We start from the raw sequence: 15,210 nt of genomic DNA on the forward strand, positions 1-15,210 counted from the left end.
ACGTTCAATTGGAGTGTCAGCTTACAGTTTCAGGGGTTCAGTCCAATATCATCATGATGGGGGGAGCATGGTGGCATGTAGGCAGATGTGGTGCTGGAGATGAGAGTGCTCCATCTTCTGTCTGCGTGTATGCCTGCAGGCAAGAAGAGGGCACAGATCTCATTACAGATGGTTGGGAGCCACCATTTGGTTGCTGGGAATTGAACTCAGGACCTCTGGAAGAATAACCACTGCTCTTAACCTCTGAGCCATCTCTCCAGTTCGTGACTAGAGTCTTCATTTGTGGAGCCATTTTCAATATTGGCCTACCCAATCCCACCCCATTTTCCTTTTTTCTTCTTCTTTTTAAAGAAAATGTTTCATGGTGGGGTCTTGGTGGTGCATACGTTTAAACCCAGTACTCAGGAGGCAGAGATAGGCAGATCCCTGTGAGTTCCAGGCCATAGGATCTACATAGTGTTGGAGGCTAGCCAGAAAGGTACAGAGTGACACTGTGGTGGTTTGGATAGCAATGGCCCCCATAGAGTCACATGGCTCATAGGGAGTGGCATTATTAGGAGGTGTGGCCTTGTTGGAGTAGGCGTGAGTTTATTGCAGGAAGTATGTTACTAGGGGTGTGCTTTGAGGTCTTAAGCCAGGTCTGGTGAGTCCCAGTCATTCCCTTCTGATCTGGATGTAGAACTCTCAGCTACCTCTCCAGCACCATGTCTGTCTTCATGCCACCATGCTTCCCACTATGATGACGGTGGACTAGACCTCTGAACTGTAAGCTAGTCCCGATGAAATGTTTTCCTTTATAAGAGTTGCCATAGTCCTGGTGTCTCTTCTCAGCAATAGAAACCCTAAGATAGACACTTTGTCTCAAAACTAACAGACAAAAGACAAGGTCTCACTGTGTAGCCCTGGCTGGCTTGGAAATCCTTATGTAGACCAGCCTGGCCTCAGACCCACAGAGATTTGCCCACCACTGCTCCCAAATGCTGGGATTAAAGGCAGGTGCCACCATATTGGTCTTGGGATCCAAACCCAAGCCCCGGTAGTCCACAGTCAGGCCTCGTTATCACAAAGTACACATGTCATTTGCTGAGCTGTAACACAGTTGTCACTTTCTCGGTGCTGGCCCTTGTACTAGACTAAGCAAGCTCTCTGCCACTCGGCTGACCCCCAGGCTGTATCCTTCTTGCTGCAGTTGTGTCTAAAATACATTTTTCCTGAGACAGAGTCAGATCTGCCTTAAGTGCAGAGACCTTCTCTGTCTCCCCCTCTGTGGAGTGCTTTCTAATCCCAAGGTCAAGGCTGTGCAAGAGCTCCAAAAGTGGGAGGCCTTCTCTGCACAAAGCCTGCTTTGTTCATTAGTGAAACATTTTGTTTTCTATTATTTTGTTGCAGTTTTCTGAAACTATTCCTTAAATCCAATAATAAACCTCTTTTAGAGAACAAAAAATGTTAAGTACTTTAATAAAGTATCACAAATTATGCTATTTACAAAGTTTGGAAGGCTGAGGCAGGAGGAGCATATTAAGTTTCAGACCTGCCAGGATGGGAGAATGAGACGCTGTCTTTAAAAATACAAAACAAAAACCAAATGGGCCAAATGCATTGTCCAGCTAGTAAAGGTGCTTGTTGCTAAAGCCTGATGACCTGAAACTGACCTTGGAACCCACTGGTAGAAGGAAAGTGCACACCAACAGTGGTGGCACACAGGCAGAAATAGGCAGATCTCTGTGAGTTCAAGGACAGCCTGGTCTACAAAGCAAGTTTCAGGACAACAAAGGCTACACAGAGAAACTCTATTTCAGAAAATCAAAAGAAAAAAAAAAGAAAGAAAGATGACAAACTCCTTCAAGTTGTCCTCTGACTATACATGAGCCCTGGCATATGCATGCAAACTCATATACAAGTGTTGGGAGTGTCGTGACAGGGAAGACTTGACCACTTACAGCAAAAAACACCAAAAAGTTAACATAATAATTTTTATTTTTTTTTAAAGATTTTATTTATTTATTATGTCTTCAACATTCTGCTTCCATGTATATCTGCACACCAGAAGAGGGCACCAGAACTCATAATGGATGGTTGCGAGCCACCATATGGTTGCTGGGAATTGAACTCAGGACCTCTGGAAGAGCAGCCGGTGCTCTTAACCTCTGAGCCATCTCTCCAACCCCATAATAATTTTTAAAATTAATAAGGTACAAATTATAGATGTGGAATTCAAATAAACTAGGCAATTTAGTCACTTATTATAAATCTAGTCAAGGAACGTTGAGGATTTGTTTTCTGTGGATATTTGTTGCCTGTTGCCTGGTTATACTTTTTTGTTTTGTTTTTTCGAGACAGGGTTTCTCTGTGTAGCTTTGGAGCCTATCTTAGCACTCGCTCTGTAGTCAGGCTGGCCTTGAACTCACAGAGATGCGCCTACCTCTGCCTCCTGAGTGCTGGGATTAAAGGCATGCGCCACCAACGCCCAGTCCGCCTGGTTACACTTATACTTGGCTGTCCAACATAGGCATATAACAACTGGTTGTAGGCCAGATGTGTCTCAAAATACAGGGAAAGAAGCTAGGGATACAGTTTAATGATAGAATGCTTCCCTACCATGCAGGACGTTGGTTTCAAACCCTAGTACTACCAAAATAGAAATATATAAGATTATACAGTCTTTGGTCTAGAGTGCATCGTTTAATCCTATTATTTTCTTTATTTAGTTATGTATAATATATTTGGTTACGTGTAGTATGTATTTAGTTATGTATATATAATTTACAAATAGTGAACACCTGAAGATGCAAAGTGTTAAAAGGTATGGCTTGGTTTTGTTGTTTTGAGAAACATCTCTGCTGTGAAGTCCAGGCTGACTCTGAACTCACTATGTACTCTAGGCTAGACCTCAAAGACACAGCTAATCTCCTGCTTCAGACTCTGAAGGGTTTGAAGTATAGACATTTACCACCACAGACAACTTTTAATGTTTTTTTTAAATATATTACTTTAAGTATTTACTTATTAGTGGGGCAGGGAGCATCTTTTATGTGTCTGGAGGTCAGTTTGAAGGAGTAGACTCTCTTCTAACCATGGCTTCCAAGGATAAAACCCATCTCATCAGGCTTACACAGCCAGTTCCTACACCTACTGACTTACTTTGTAGGTGAAGCCCCTACACCCTGTGTTTGCTTAAAAAAAAAAAGTGTGTGTGTGTGTGTGTGTGTGTGTGTGTGAATGTCTGACACACATACACACACATTAATATACTTTTAATCCCAGCATTCAGGAGGCAGAGGCTAACAGCCATCTGTGACTCCAGTTCCAGGAGTATCCAGTGCCCTCTTTTGGCTTCTTCAGGTACAGGGGATGCATGTCATGTACAGATAAATATGCAGGCAACCTGCAAAACACTCATACAAATCAAGTAAAATAAAAGTAATAAGAAAATTAAGCAGATGACTCCTGGGTAATGATGCCCAGGGCTGACCTCTGGCCTCCTCCCTGCATGTGCACAAACAAGTAACAACAAAATGAACTTTCTTTAGATATGTGAATAAAGACTTGATAAAGGATCACAGGACATTTCAATGACATTGCTGGAGGACAAATTAGTTTGTAAAAAGATTTAATTTAAATCTAAATTTATAATTTAGACTTTTCAATTAAAAATTATGCTTCTGTATTTGTGTGTGTCTGTATGCACATGCACAGTATGCATTCGGAGGTCAGAGTGCACTCACAGGAGTCTGCTCTCTCCATCATGCAGGTCTAAGCAAGACTCATCAGCAAGGGCCTGTACCTGCCAAGCCATCCTTTCAGCCCCTTTATAACATTTGCTATCAAAGAGTATTTGAGATTAACAGCAGTTGTGTAGGTACTTGTGAGAACAAGAATTGTATGTCAGTTAATGCAAATTGCATTTTGGTGTGTGTTTTGTGGTTGCTGTTTTGTTTTTTGAGATATGGTTTTATATACTCAGATGGCCTTGAACATTTGATCTTAATTTGGCCTCTCAAATGCTGGGATCACAGATGTGTATTTCTTTGCCCACTATAAGTTGCATGCTGTGAGTCTTTGTTATTAAGTGAAACCAGAAGAAGTTATAATAAGACATATTAAGATTTCAGAGTAAGAATTAAAAAGTCAGCCGGGCATTGGTGGCGCACGCCTTTAATCCCAACACTCGGGAGGCAGAGGCAGGCGGATCTCTCTGAGTTCGAGGCCAGCCTGTTCTGCATAGTGAGTGCCAGGATAGGCTCCAAAGCTACAGAGAAACCCTGTCTTGGGGGGAGAAAAAAAAACCCAAAACAAACAAACAAATAAATAAAGCAGCATGATAGACTTTGAAGTTAGAGAGATTTCAGTATATATCCCCATTTCGTCACAAACTAATTTTTAAAAATTTTTTATATGTATGTATGTTTTGTCTGCATATATATTTGTACCTTTGTGTGTCTCTTCCCCATAGAGGCCAGGAGAGGGCATTAGATCCCCTGGGACTAGAGATACAGCGTGGTGTGAGCTAGCATGTGCTGGGAATCAAACTTGGGTCCTCTGGAAAAGAAGCAAGTGAGCCCTGTCACACATTTTTAAAATGCTAAAATTAAACAAAGTAAGGGTATAGCTATAGCTTAATGGTAGACCACCTGACTATCAAACAGAAAAAAAAAAGAACGAAAAAGGTAGCATATGCCTGTAATCCTGGTACTTGGAAGGTTGAGACAAAAGATTCTGGAGTTCAGGGCCAACCTCAACCACATGAGATTCTGTCTCCAAAAGCTATTTAAATGATCAAACAAAGCAAGAAATGTACAACTGAAAATATCTTCATAAAGAAATAAAATTCTCCTTGATGAAAACAGAATTGCAGAAAGAAACGAAGAGTTTATAATGATATATAGAAAATATAACAGTATTGTTTGTTAAAACAATAAGATATTTTCTGTGGTTTATTGTTACATGTATGTAGAAGTGAAATTTAGAGTCTTTCTTTGTTCAGGAAGCATTAAAGGTCTAAATCCACAGAGATTAATAAGCATGTAAAAGACAAGACAAATAGGAACGACAGAACTGAAGCCATACTGACTGTGGGAATGTTAAGCATAGATAGATTAAGTGCTCCAGTTAAAGATGGCTACACACCTGTAACACCCGTGCTTGAGAAGCTGAGAGGAGGAACTTGAGTTTGAAGCCAGCTTAGACCTTGATTCAAGGGGGCAAAAAGACAGTTGTCAAACGAAGCAGGAAAATAAAGTGGAGGTAAAAGTATTTCTACAATGATATAGCAATTTTCTTATTAATTAAAAGGGCTCATTCAAGAAGAAGCCATCTGGGCTAGAGAGCTGGCTCCATGCTAAGAGAGTGTACTGCTCTTGCAGAGGACCCAAATTTGGTTCTAAAGCCTTCAGATTAAGAGGCTTCAGGAGACATGATAACTTCCTCTGGACTCCACGGGTACCTACACTGCCACATATGTGCATACACATGTACATAATTTAAAAGTTTCTAAAGGGGTGAGAAATGGCTCAGTGGTTAAGAGCACTGGCTGCTCTGCCAGAGGCTCAGGGTTACATTCCCAGCTCCCACATGCGGGCTCACAACTATCTGCAACTTCAGTCCCAGGGGACTCAACGACCTCTTTCTCACCCCCCTCAGGGACCAGGTAAACACATGGTGCACAGACGTGCATGAAGGTGAAATATCCGTGTGTATTCATTTCTTAATTTTTTTTTCCAGACAGGATTTCTTTGTTTAGCCCTGGCTGTCCTGGAACTCACTGTGTAGACCAGGTTGGCCTAGAACTCAAAGATGTACCTGCCTCTGCCTCCTGAGTGCTGAGATTAAAGGCGTTCGCCACCACTGCCTGGTTCTAAAAATTGTTTTAAAAGAGGAAAACCTAACTAAATTTATATTTATTCAACAGATCTTGTCACACAAAAAGGGGCAATTTACTTTAACAGCTAAAGATGATATTGTGCCTCTCCTAACAGTTGATGGAACAAGCAGACAGCACACCAGAGTGTTAATGATTGTACAACACAATGAACCAACTTGACCTGAGCACAATTTGGAGCACTATACTATACCCAACTACTACATTATGTACACCATTTTAGGGTTGTCTGTTTTCAGACAAGGCTTGCTATATACAGAGCCCATGCTGCCCTCAAACTTGTAATCCTCTAGCCTCAACCCAACAGTGGTAGTGCTGGGATCGTGAGTGTGAGCCATTGGTTCCTGCTCATGATACAATTGTTTGTTGTTTTATTAAAAAACTATTTGTTGTATGTGTATGTATGTTTTCCCTGTATGTATGTATGTACACTGCATGTGTGTGCTGGATGCCTATGAAGGTCAGAAGAGGGCATCTGACCCTCTGAAACTGGAGTTGTACATGGTTGTGAGCCAACATGTAGGTGTTTGGGACTCAAACCTGGGTTCTCTACAAGAGCAGTAAGTGCTCTTACCTGTTGTGCCATCTCTCTATCCCCTTGTTTTTTGTTTGTTTGTTTGGTTGGTTGGTTGGTTGGTTGGTTGGTTTTTTGTTTTTTTGTTTTTTTGTTTTTTTTTCCCCCAGACACGGTTTCTTTGTGGCTTTGGAGGCTGTCCTGGAACTAGCTCTCATAGACCAGGCTGGTCTCGAACTCACAAAGATCCGCCTGCCTCTGGCCTCCCAAACTCTGGGGTTAAAGGCGTGCACCACCACTGCCTGGCTGCCTATGCTTCCTTTTAATTGAACTGTATGGGAATGAGGCTAGGAAGCCCAGGGGCAGAGACACCCTACCACCCCCGTGGGAACACCTTGGCTAGTAGGAAGCACTGCAACATGGCATCTTTTCGCCTCTTCAACAAAGGCATAAATTTGAGCCAGAAAAGGTCTGCCTCTGTCTCTTAACATGTCCGAGGTTTCAGACCTTAATCTGGGGCTGGGGTAACAAATTTGGTCGACCTGAGACCCCTGAATATTTAATTTTTTTTTCTTTTCTCAGCTGCATGCAGGGCCTTGTGCCAGTGCTACACTCACTGAAGAGCTTCAGCCCTGCCCTTGTTCTTTTGAGACAGGGTTTCACTCTGTAGCCTCCTGGGTGCTAAGATTATAGGTGGATGCCATCACACCTGGCTGGAGAGTTTTTAAGAGGACTCATGGTCCCACTTCCTGGAGATCCTGTATATTAGAAAGGCAGTTGGGCTGATTCTAAATATTTGGACAGACCTGTGAGTCACTCAAATAATATGCAGTTTGTCATTGAGAGTAGGGAGGGGAGAGGAGGAGGAGGAATAGAAGTATGAGTGGAGCCGGATGTGGTGGCTCACACCTGTAATCCTGCCTTTGAGGGGAAGACCATGGAGGATCAGGAGTTTAAAGTTCTCCTCAGCTACAAATGAATTCAAAGCCAGCCTGGGCTACTTAAGACCCTGTCACATGAAACAAGCAAAAATCAGAATGCAAAGATAGATGAATAAGTAAATATGAATGTGGATGAACAAATTGGAAAATAGAAAGTGCAGGGTTGGGTGTGGCTCCGCCCACTTCGTGAAGCAAGGTTCTGTTCTTCTAAAACATTTGACAAAATTAGGTACATATGAAGAGAGAAGCAAAGAAAACACTGTTTCTGCCAGCAGTGGTAGCTCACGCTTTTAGTCCCAGTACTTGGGAGGCAGAGGCAGGAGAATCTCTGTGAGTTTGAGGCCAGCCTGGTCTACAGAGTGAGTTCCTGGGAAGCTAGCCAAGGCTACACTGAGAAACCCTGTGTGTGTGTTTGTTGTGGGGGAGGGGGGCGGTTAGGGGCAGTAATTAAAAAGTAACAATAACACAAACCTACAGTGTTAAAAGGAGATAATTTGTTTCAGTACATGTGTTAAATTCTTCCTGTCTCCAAACATTGTTTGCTTCTAATATGAAATAGTTTACAAATGTGTGTATTGATGTATTTCTGTGAAGTAGCAATTGCAGCTTGATCCCAGGAGTGAGTCCACAGAGCTTTTTCTTTCCTTTAGACTTCTCCGGAGAACTCTGGGATAGTAGGTGGAATGCTAGGCTGTATTGTGTTGCTTTCCTGCTTTTTTTTTTTGTTGCCTTCCTGCCCCACCCCTTGGCTGCTTCTTTCGCTACCATTGAAGCCCTGCACATGTTGTCATTCTGAGGCCCTCAAGACCTTTGATCTCAGTCCTGAACTTGTAGCATGTCAGCTATGTTGTGTGTCAAACTCTTAATAACAGGGTTTTCTCTAAGTAATAAGGTGAACGCAAAGTAGAATTTTACCTCTGCTCTCCCCTATTTCCATTCATTTCAAAGCATCTTCTCTCTAATGCCCCTCCCCACCTCAGTCAACTCCCAGTCTTCCACAGTTATGCAGAGCCCTTTTTGTGTGGGGAGATCTGATAAAAAGATCCAAAGCGACAACATTTGATGAACTGCCTTTCCCACAACTGTTTAAATCCTGGAAACTGTTGGGAGGGGTAATAGTTAACAGTGACTCCTTAGTGGTGGGATTCCCTGCTTCAGGGATACAGAACTCATATGGAGAGGACATCTACATTGTGGGTGTTAAAGATGTTAGCCTGGTGTTCCTCATCATCTCACTAAATTTTTCTCTTAAATGATGGCAGGTTGGTTTGGCTCCGATGGTGATCAAAGTTACGAGTTTGGGCCTTTGCTGTCCATGCAATTTTTAGAGTGACTTATCTACAATGTTTATCATTGCCCAGATCCTTTCCAACTGCCACAGGAAGAAGGGGACATTTTTAGAGATTATACAGAAATAATAAATTGGCTGTTTTTTCCCACTCTCCTCCATGTACAGAGGAAGCAGAGCAGCCTTCTGGAGACCCAGGCATGGTCATGGACAGTGTGGAAGCAGGAGACACAACACCTCCCACCAAAAGAAAAAGCAAGTTCTCAGGTTTTGGCAAGATCTTCAAGCCGTGGAAATGGAGGAAAAAAAAAAGTAGTGATAAATTTAAAGAGACATCAGAAGGTAAGATGCTAAGATTTAAGTATGTGTTCTCCAGGCTGAGGGTGGAGTGCTTGCCTAATTTGCGTAAAGCCCTCCGTGATATCTTCCCTGATATCACAAAGGTCCTGGTGTGCTTATGTTCTCCTGCAGTCCCTGCAGAAATCCAAGGGTCAGAACCTTGGCAACAACCATGAGACCTTGCTTCAAAAAAATAAAAATAAGCATGGCTTCTAGATTTAAGAGTCCCTGCTTGTGCTGAGGAAGTAACTGAGCAGGTAAAGTACTTGAGGGCCTGAGTTGGAATCCCAGAACCCACAGAAAACCAGATTCGGTACATATACTATTGTAAGCCAGTGCTTCTGTGGGGAGATGAAGGCTGAGACAGAGTCGCCAGAAACCTGAGGCCGGCTAGCATGCAGTGGGGAAAAAAGCAAGCAAACCCAAGAGACCCTGTCTCAACCAAAGTAGGTGAGAACTGATACTGGAGGTTGACCTTTGACCTTCACATGCATACCATGCCTTGCTTGCACACTTACACATACAAATTGTACACACACATAAAAAAGTATAATTCCCTGATTTATCTGGGCTTGGTGGTGCAGACTGTAATCCCAGATCTTGGAAAGTAGAGGCAGGGGGATCAAGGTTATCCTTGGCCACACAGAAAATTCAAAGTCAGTCTGTGTTATATGAGGCAAACAATTGCAACAAAAGGGGGAGGAGTTCTGTTAATTAATTTATAGTGAAGTTGATTAATTTAGCAGTCAGTCTGTGTATCGAGGTGTCCTTGTACTCTTTAGATAGCAAAGATGATCTTGAAATTATGGTTCTCCTGCCTCTACCTCCTGAACACTAATATTACAGGTATGTGCTATATCTAGCTTATATGGTCCTAGAAGTTAAACCAGGGCTTTGTGCTTGGAAGCCACATACTCTACCAACTTAGTTTCTTTTTTTTTTTTTTTTAATTTTTATTTTATGTGCATTGGTGTTATGCCTGCATGTATGTGATATTGGAGTTACAGACAGTTGCGAGCTGCCAGGTGGGTGCTGGGAATTGAACCTGGGTCCTCTGGAATAACAGTCAGTGCTCTTAACCTCTGAGCCATCTCTTGAGCCTGAGTTTCTTATTTTAGAAGCACCCAACTTTTTCATATCTCCATAAACGTTATAACCTCCTACTTGAAGAGTTCGTTCTCTTAGAGTTAGACTGATGAATGGTCCTTTATTGAAATTTTACTCTCTTTTGCATTTTGTATTGAGGCTTAGACCTATGAACCTAAGGCACGGAACATACGAGGCTAGGCAAGTGCTCTGTTGCTGACCTACAACCCCAGCCGTCGTTTTCTGTTTGCTGATGGTTTTTGTTTTTTAAAGGCTGGGCTTCAATTGGTCTGTTACTCATTTTCTTGCCTGGGATGGCCTCATTTGTAGCACTTATCCTGCCTCAGTCTCCCAAGTGCTATAGTATGGACCATGGTGTCTAGTTTTTAAACAACTACTAGACACCATGGGTCAGATAACAGCACAAGGGGAAGTCTAATACAATTTGCAAAGTCTGTTCTCTCCTACCATGTGGTTTCCAGGAGTCAAACTCCATCTATTAAGCTTGGCATAAGTACTGTTACCCACTAAGCCATCTCTCCAGCCCCCCTCTAATTTTTGATGCAGGTTCTCACTATATTGCACAGACTACCTTGAATTAACCATGACAGTAATCATGTCTCAGCTTTTGGAATCATTGAAATTTACAGGCCTGTTTGAACAAGCAAGCCTGGCTGACACATAATTCTGTAGCCTCATTCTGAGGTTTGTGTTTTGATGGGATTAAATGTGTTCAGTAAGGACAAACTTAGTGTTGCACACCTGTTATCTCAGTACTTGAGAGGCAGGAATGTGAGGATTACCATGAGTATGGGGCTAGCCTGGGCTACATAGCGAGTTCTAGGCCAGTCAGAGCTGCATTGTAAGACCCTCTCTCAAAAATAAATATGAAAATGAAAGGACTAGCAGGGCGGTGGTGGCGCACACCTTTAATCCCAGCACTCAGGAGGCAGAGGCAGGTGGATCTCCATGAGTTCGAGGCCAGCTTGGTCTACAGAATGAGTTCCAGGACAGCCAGGGCAACACAAAGAAACCCTGTCTTGAAAAACCAAAAAAGAAAGACAGAAAGGCCTGGATTGGAATACATAATGAGACTCTGGAGCACTATAGTAGACTAAGGGGGTCTTTTCACTTAGCCCACGTCCCATCAGCACTGATACCCCAGTTAAGCTACAGACGTGAATGTGGCTTCTTTGGGAAATGATACTTTGCCAGCACAGGCAATAAGATAAATGAAGATGCTTTGTTGTTGCTTGTTTTTTATATCTAGTTCTAGTTTTGGAGCCCAGGGCCTTGAACATGCTGGGCCATCACTACTTTTGATGTAACTCCCAGCCTGAGCAATTAATTTTGTTTTGTTTTGGTCAGAGCTTAGCCATGCCCTCGCTGACCTAGTACTGTGTCGCATAGAATGGCTTGGTTTTTATTTTGTTTGAGGCTGTCCTGGAACTGATCCTCCTGCCTCCACCTCCCCAGTGCTGCCACCCTCAGCTACGCTTTTAAATGTCCTCATTTTCCTGAAGAATACAAGAAATGTGAACCAATTATTCTGTTATAAAGCTTACGTTGCCCTTCCAACTGCCACATTTCTGAGTTCTGTTTTCCAATTTAATGTTAGTTTTAGAGAGAAAAATATCTATGCGAAAACCAAGAGAAGAGCTGGTTAAAAGAGGGGTTCTGTTGGAAGACCCCGAGCAGGGTGAGTTCCAAACAATCAGCATATGCTGTCTCTGTACATGTGGTCTTTGGCTGGGTCTCACTAGGAATTTGAATTTCCTTCCTTTGCTTAGTTATGGTGGAAGAGCACTTTAAAAATGATTCCTTATTTCTTCCCAGGTGTCTGGCTTTACTCTTAAGCTGTGAAATAGAATAACGGGTGAAGGGTGCTGGGAGCAGAGATTCGTATGTGTCCTCCTCCGACTTATCACCTCCAGTGGTGACAGTTATTTCAGATTGCCTGTTGGTAGTTTTGACCAAATTGCACTGATCGTTCGTTGACATTTCAGTACCCATCGCTAGTTATGTTGTTGAGATTTTTTTGTATGGCTGTTTTGAAGCAATGGATTATAAATGGAAAACATAGTATTGTACCTTTATTTAATTTCTCTTTAATTTCATATTCAGAACAACTCACTACTTTTGCCCAATTGCCATCTTGATCCCTTTCTTTCCTAAAAATAAGAAGATGACTCAGTGGTTAAGGGTACTTGCTGCTCTTTACAGATGACCTGGATTCAATTCCAAGTACTCACATAGTATCTCATAGCCATCTGTAGCTCCAGTTCCCTCTTCTGGCTTCCCCTGGCACCGGGCAAGCGTGTGGTATACATACATGCCTACATGCAGACAAAACACTAATAGACTTAAACCAACAACAACAAAAGATTTTAAAAATTAGCCAGGTGTTGGTGGCGATACCTTTAATCCCACCAGAATAGGCAGAGGCAGAAGCAGGTGGATCTCTGAGTTTGAGGTCATCTGGTCTACAGAGTGAGTGCCTGGACAATTAGAGATACACAGAGAAACCCTGTCTCAAAAAAACAAAACAAACAAAAATTTTAAATAATAAAATTAAAAGTACATAGCTATCGAGGTGGCTCAGTGAGTAAAGGCACCTACAGAGAATTGATAGACACAGCTGTCTTCTGATCTCAGTATGTGCTTCATGACTTGTGAGCCATGACACATACATACCTAATATGCACACATCCATAAATAAATGTAATAATTTTTAAAGATAAATTAAAAGCCAAACATGGTGGCACACACCTTTAGTCCCAGCACTTGGAAGTCAGAGGCATGCAGGTCTCTGTGAGTTCTAAGCCAACCTGATCTACAGTGACTAGACAAGCCAGGAATACACAGTGATGCCATAGTGGTACATATCTGTAATCTCAGGTGGCAGACTCAGGAGAATTACTAGATTAGAAAGCAGCCTGGTATGTATAGAGAGCTCTAGGCCAGCCAGTAATACATAGTTAAGACTCTGTCTGAAAAAAACTAGTTTAACAATCAACCAATTAATTAACTTAATAAAAATACACCAAGGTGTGGTTTGTCACACCTACAGTCCAACTACACTAGGAGTCAGAGCCAGCTCGATCTATCCAGTTCAAGGCTAGTCTAGGCTGAGTATGAACTCTTGCCTCAAAACAACTAAATAAGTAAAAGTGCTTTATGGTTTCTTTAGCTCTAAAGGGACATTTTATTACTTGTCTTTTCTTCAGTACTTCTAGTCCAAACTCTACTGTTTACTGGACGTGCTTGAAGGACATCATCTAATCTCTTAGTGGGCAGTGATGTATTGCGTGAGAGGAGCTGGTCTGTGAGAACTTATTAGACTTACTCTAAAAATATCAAGAAATGAGCATACATGTGTGTGCACACACAAGTGAAAATAAAACAAGTCTTTAAATGATGGTACTCTAAGCATTACTGTGGGAAGCAAGGAAGAACACTAACATTGCCCCGTGACATGGAAGTGAGACTTACTGTTCTCCTGTTCTGTCTGTCTGTCTGTCTGTCTGTCTGTCTGTCTGTCTATCTATCTCTATCTCCTGCTCTCTTCTCCCCCCTCTCTCAGACTTATTTATTATATATACAGTGTTCTGCCTGCATGTATGCCTACTTGCCTGAAGGGAGCACCAGATCTCATTACAGACAGTTGTGAGCCACCTTGTGGTTGCTGGGAATTGAACTCAGGACCTCTGGAAGAACAGCCAGTGCTCTTAACTGCTGAGCCATCTCTCAATCCCCTGAGCCATCTCTCCAACCCACCCACCCCCTTTTTAACAAAATTTATTTGTTTATTGTGTGTATGGGTGTTTTGCTTAAATGTATGTCTGTGTGCCATGTGCATACCTTGTGCCATTGGAGACCAGAAGAGTATATTGGATCGCCTGGAACTGGAGTTACAGACAGTTGTGAGCTGCTAAGTAAGTGCTGGGAATTGAACGTAGGTCCTCTGGAAGAGCCAGTATTCTTAACCACTGAGCCATCTCTCCAGCCCCTGACCTCACCATTTTCAGCTTTGTCTTCTAAATAAGCCTAGGAAAACTTCAGGCACTGGGGATGTTTGTCTAATTGCTCCATGAAAGAATCTCACTTTCCTTTTCCATAGCTGTATGTGATAATCACAGGGCTTCTCACCATCCCCAGGCTAATGGCCATCTTTGTAATTTAGTGGGTAGAGAATCACTTTATAATCACTATCATGGATTTACCCTTCACAACCCCAGGCTCTCCACTCCTACTACCCTCAGTCACCCTTTGCTATTTTTTCATGTACATTAAAACAGTGGTTTTTCTTGCTTTTCCTTGTCAGTCACTGCCTGTCTATAACCCTTCCTTTTAACAGCTTTGAAATCCAACCTTCTACTAGATAGATAGCATTACACCTTCCTGCTCCTTCTAATGCTTGAGCTTTGGTTTCATCCAGAATTTATTTCTAGCTTCTTTATGTGTGTCTGATGTCTTCATAGCCTGGCCCTGCTTGCCTACTCATAACCATTACAGTTATGAGTACCTGGTCTCTATCATACTACACTCAGTGCTAGTCCCTGCTCATAATCTTATGCCTTTATATATACTATTGCTTCTTTTTTAAAAGACTTACTTTTTAAGTTATGTGTATGTGTCTGGTGTGTCTGTGTCAGGGAGGTGTGCACATGACTGCAGATGCCTTCGTAGGTCAGATGTGTAAGACCCCCCTGGAGCTGTAGTTACTGGTGGTTGTGAGCTGCCTAGCATGGATGCTGGGAACTGAACTCAGGTCCTCTGCAAGAGCAGAATGTACTGTTAACCACTGAACCATCTTTCCAGCCCCTCCTACCTATTGTCTTAATTTAAATATAATATCTTTCATCGATGTGGTAGGCTTCTGTTCCTTTTCAGAACCTACCACTTTCTGTGGTGGTTGCCCAAACCCTTTCCCACTCCAGAAGAATAGAGTTTTCTTCGTTTTTTACCATAGCCTTTCTCCCACAAGTGTCCTTTTCCTCCTCAGTACTGGTGTCAGCCATAGGGCCTTACATATGCTAGGCAAGTATTCCACCACTGAGCTATACCCCCACTGTAACATTGTGACATGCATGTATGATAGATTATTTATGCAGCATGTTACTTGATGTAGTTGGAAGTTAATTACTTTTTGGAAGAGGAACTA

The 15,210-nt window shown here is 42.3% G+C and overlaps 1 protein-coding gene across 5 annotated transcripts in view; it reads left to right on the forward strand.

Moving 5' to 3' along the window:
* Phactr4 (phosphatase and actin regulator 4) overlaps positions 1 to 15,210 on the forward strand; it is a 63,794-nt gene that overhangs the window by 25,118 nt on the left and 23,466 nt on the right. For 4 of the 5 annotated variants that reach the window (XM_027399509.2, XM_035439553.1, XM_027399510.2 and 1 more), the window contains 2 exons: positions 8,790 to 8,963; positions 11,665 to 11,745. In XM_027399509.2, the coding sequence (XP_027255310.1) occupies positions 8,790 to 8,963; positions 11,665 to 11,745 (255 nt within the window). The remainder of the gene's footprint in view (positions 1 to 8,789; positions 8,964 to 11,664; positions 11,746 to 15,210) is intronic. The other variant, XM_035439554.1, reaches the window with a different exon arrangement.

The sequence above is a fragment of the Cricetulus griseus genome, chromosome 2 (assembly GCF_003668045.3).
Source record: "Cricetulus griseus strain 17A/GY chromosome 2, alternate assembly CriGri-PICRH-1.0, whole genome shotgun sequence".
Classification (NCBI taxonomy): Eukaryota; Metazoa; Chordata; class Mammalia; order Rodentia; family Cricetidae; genus Cricetulus; species Cricetulus griseus.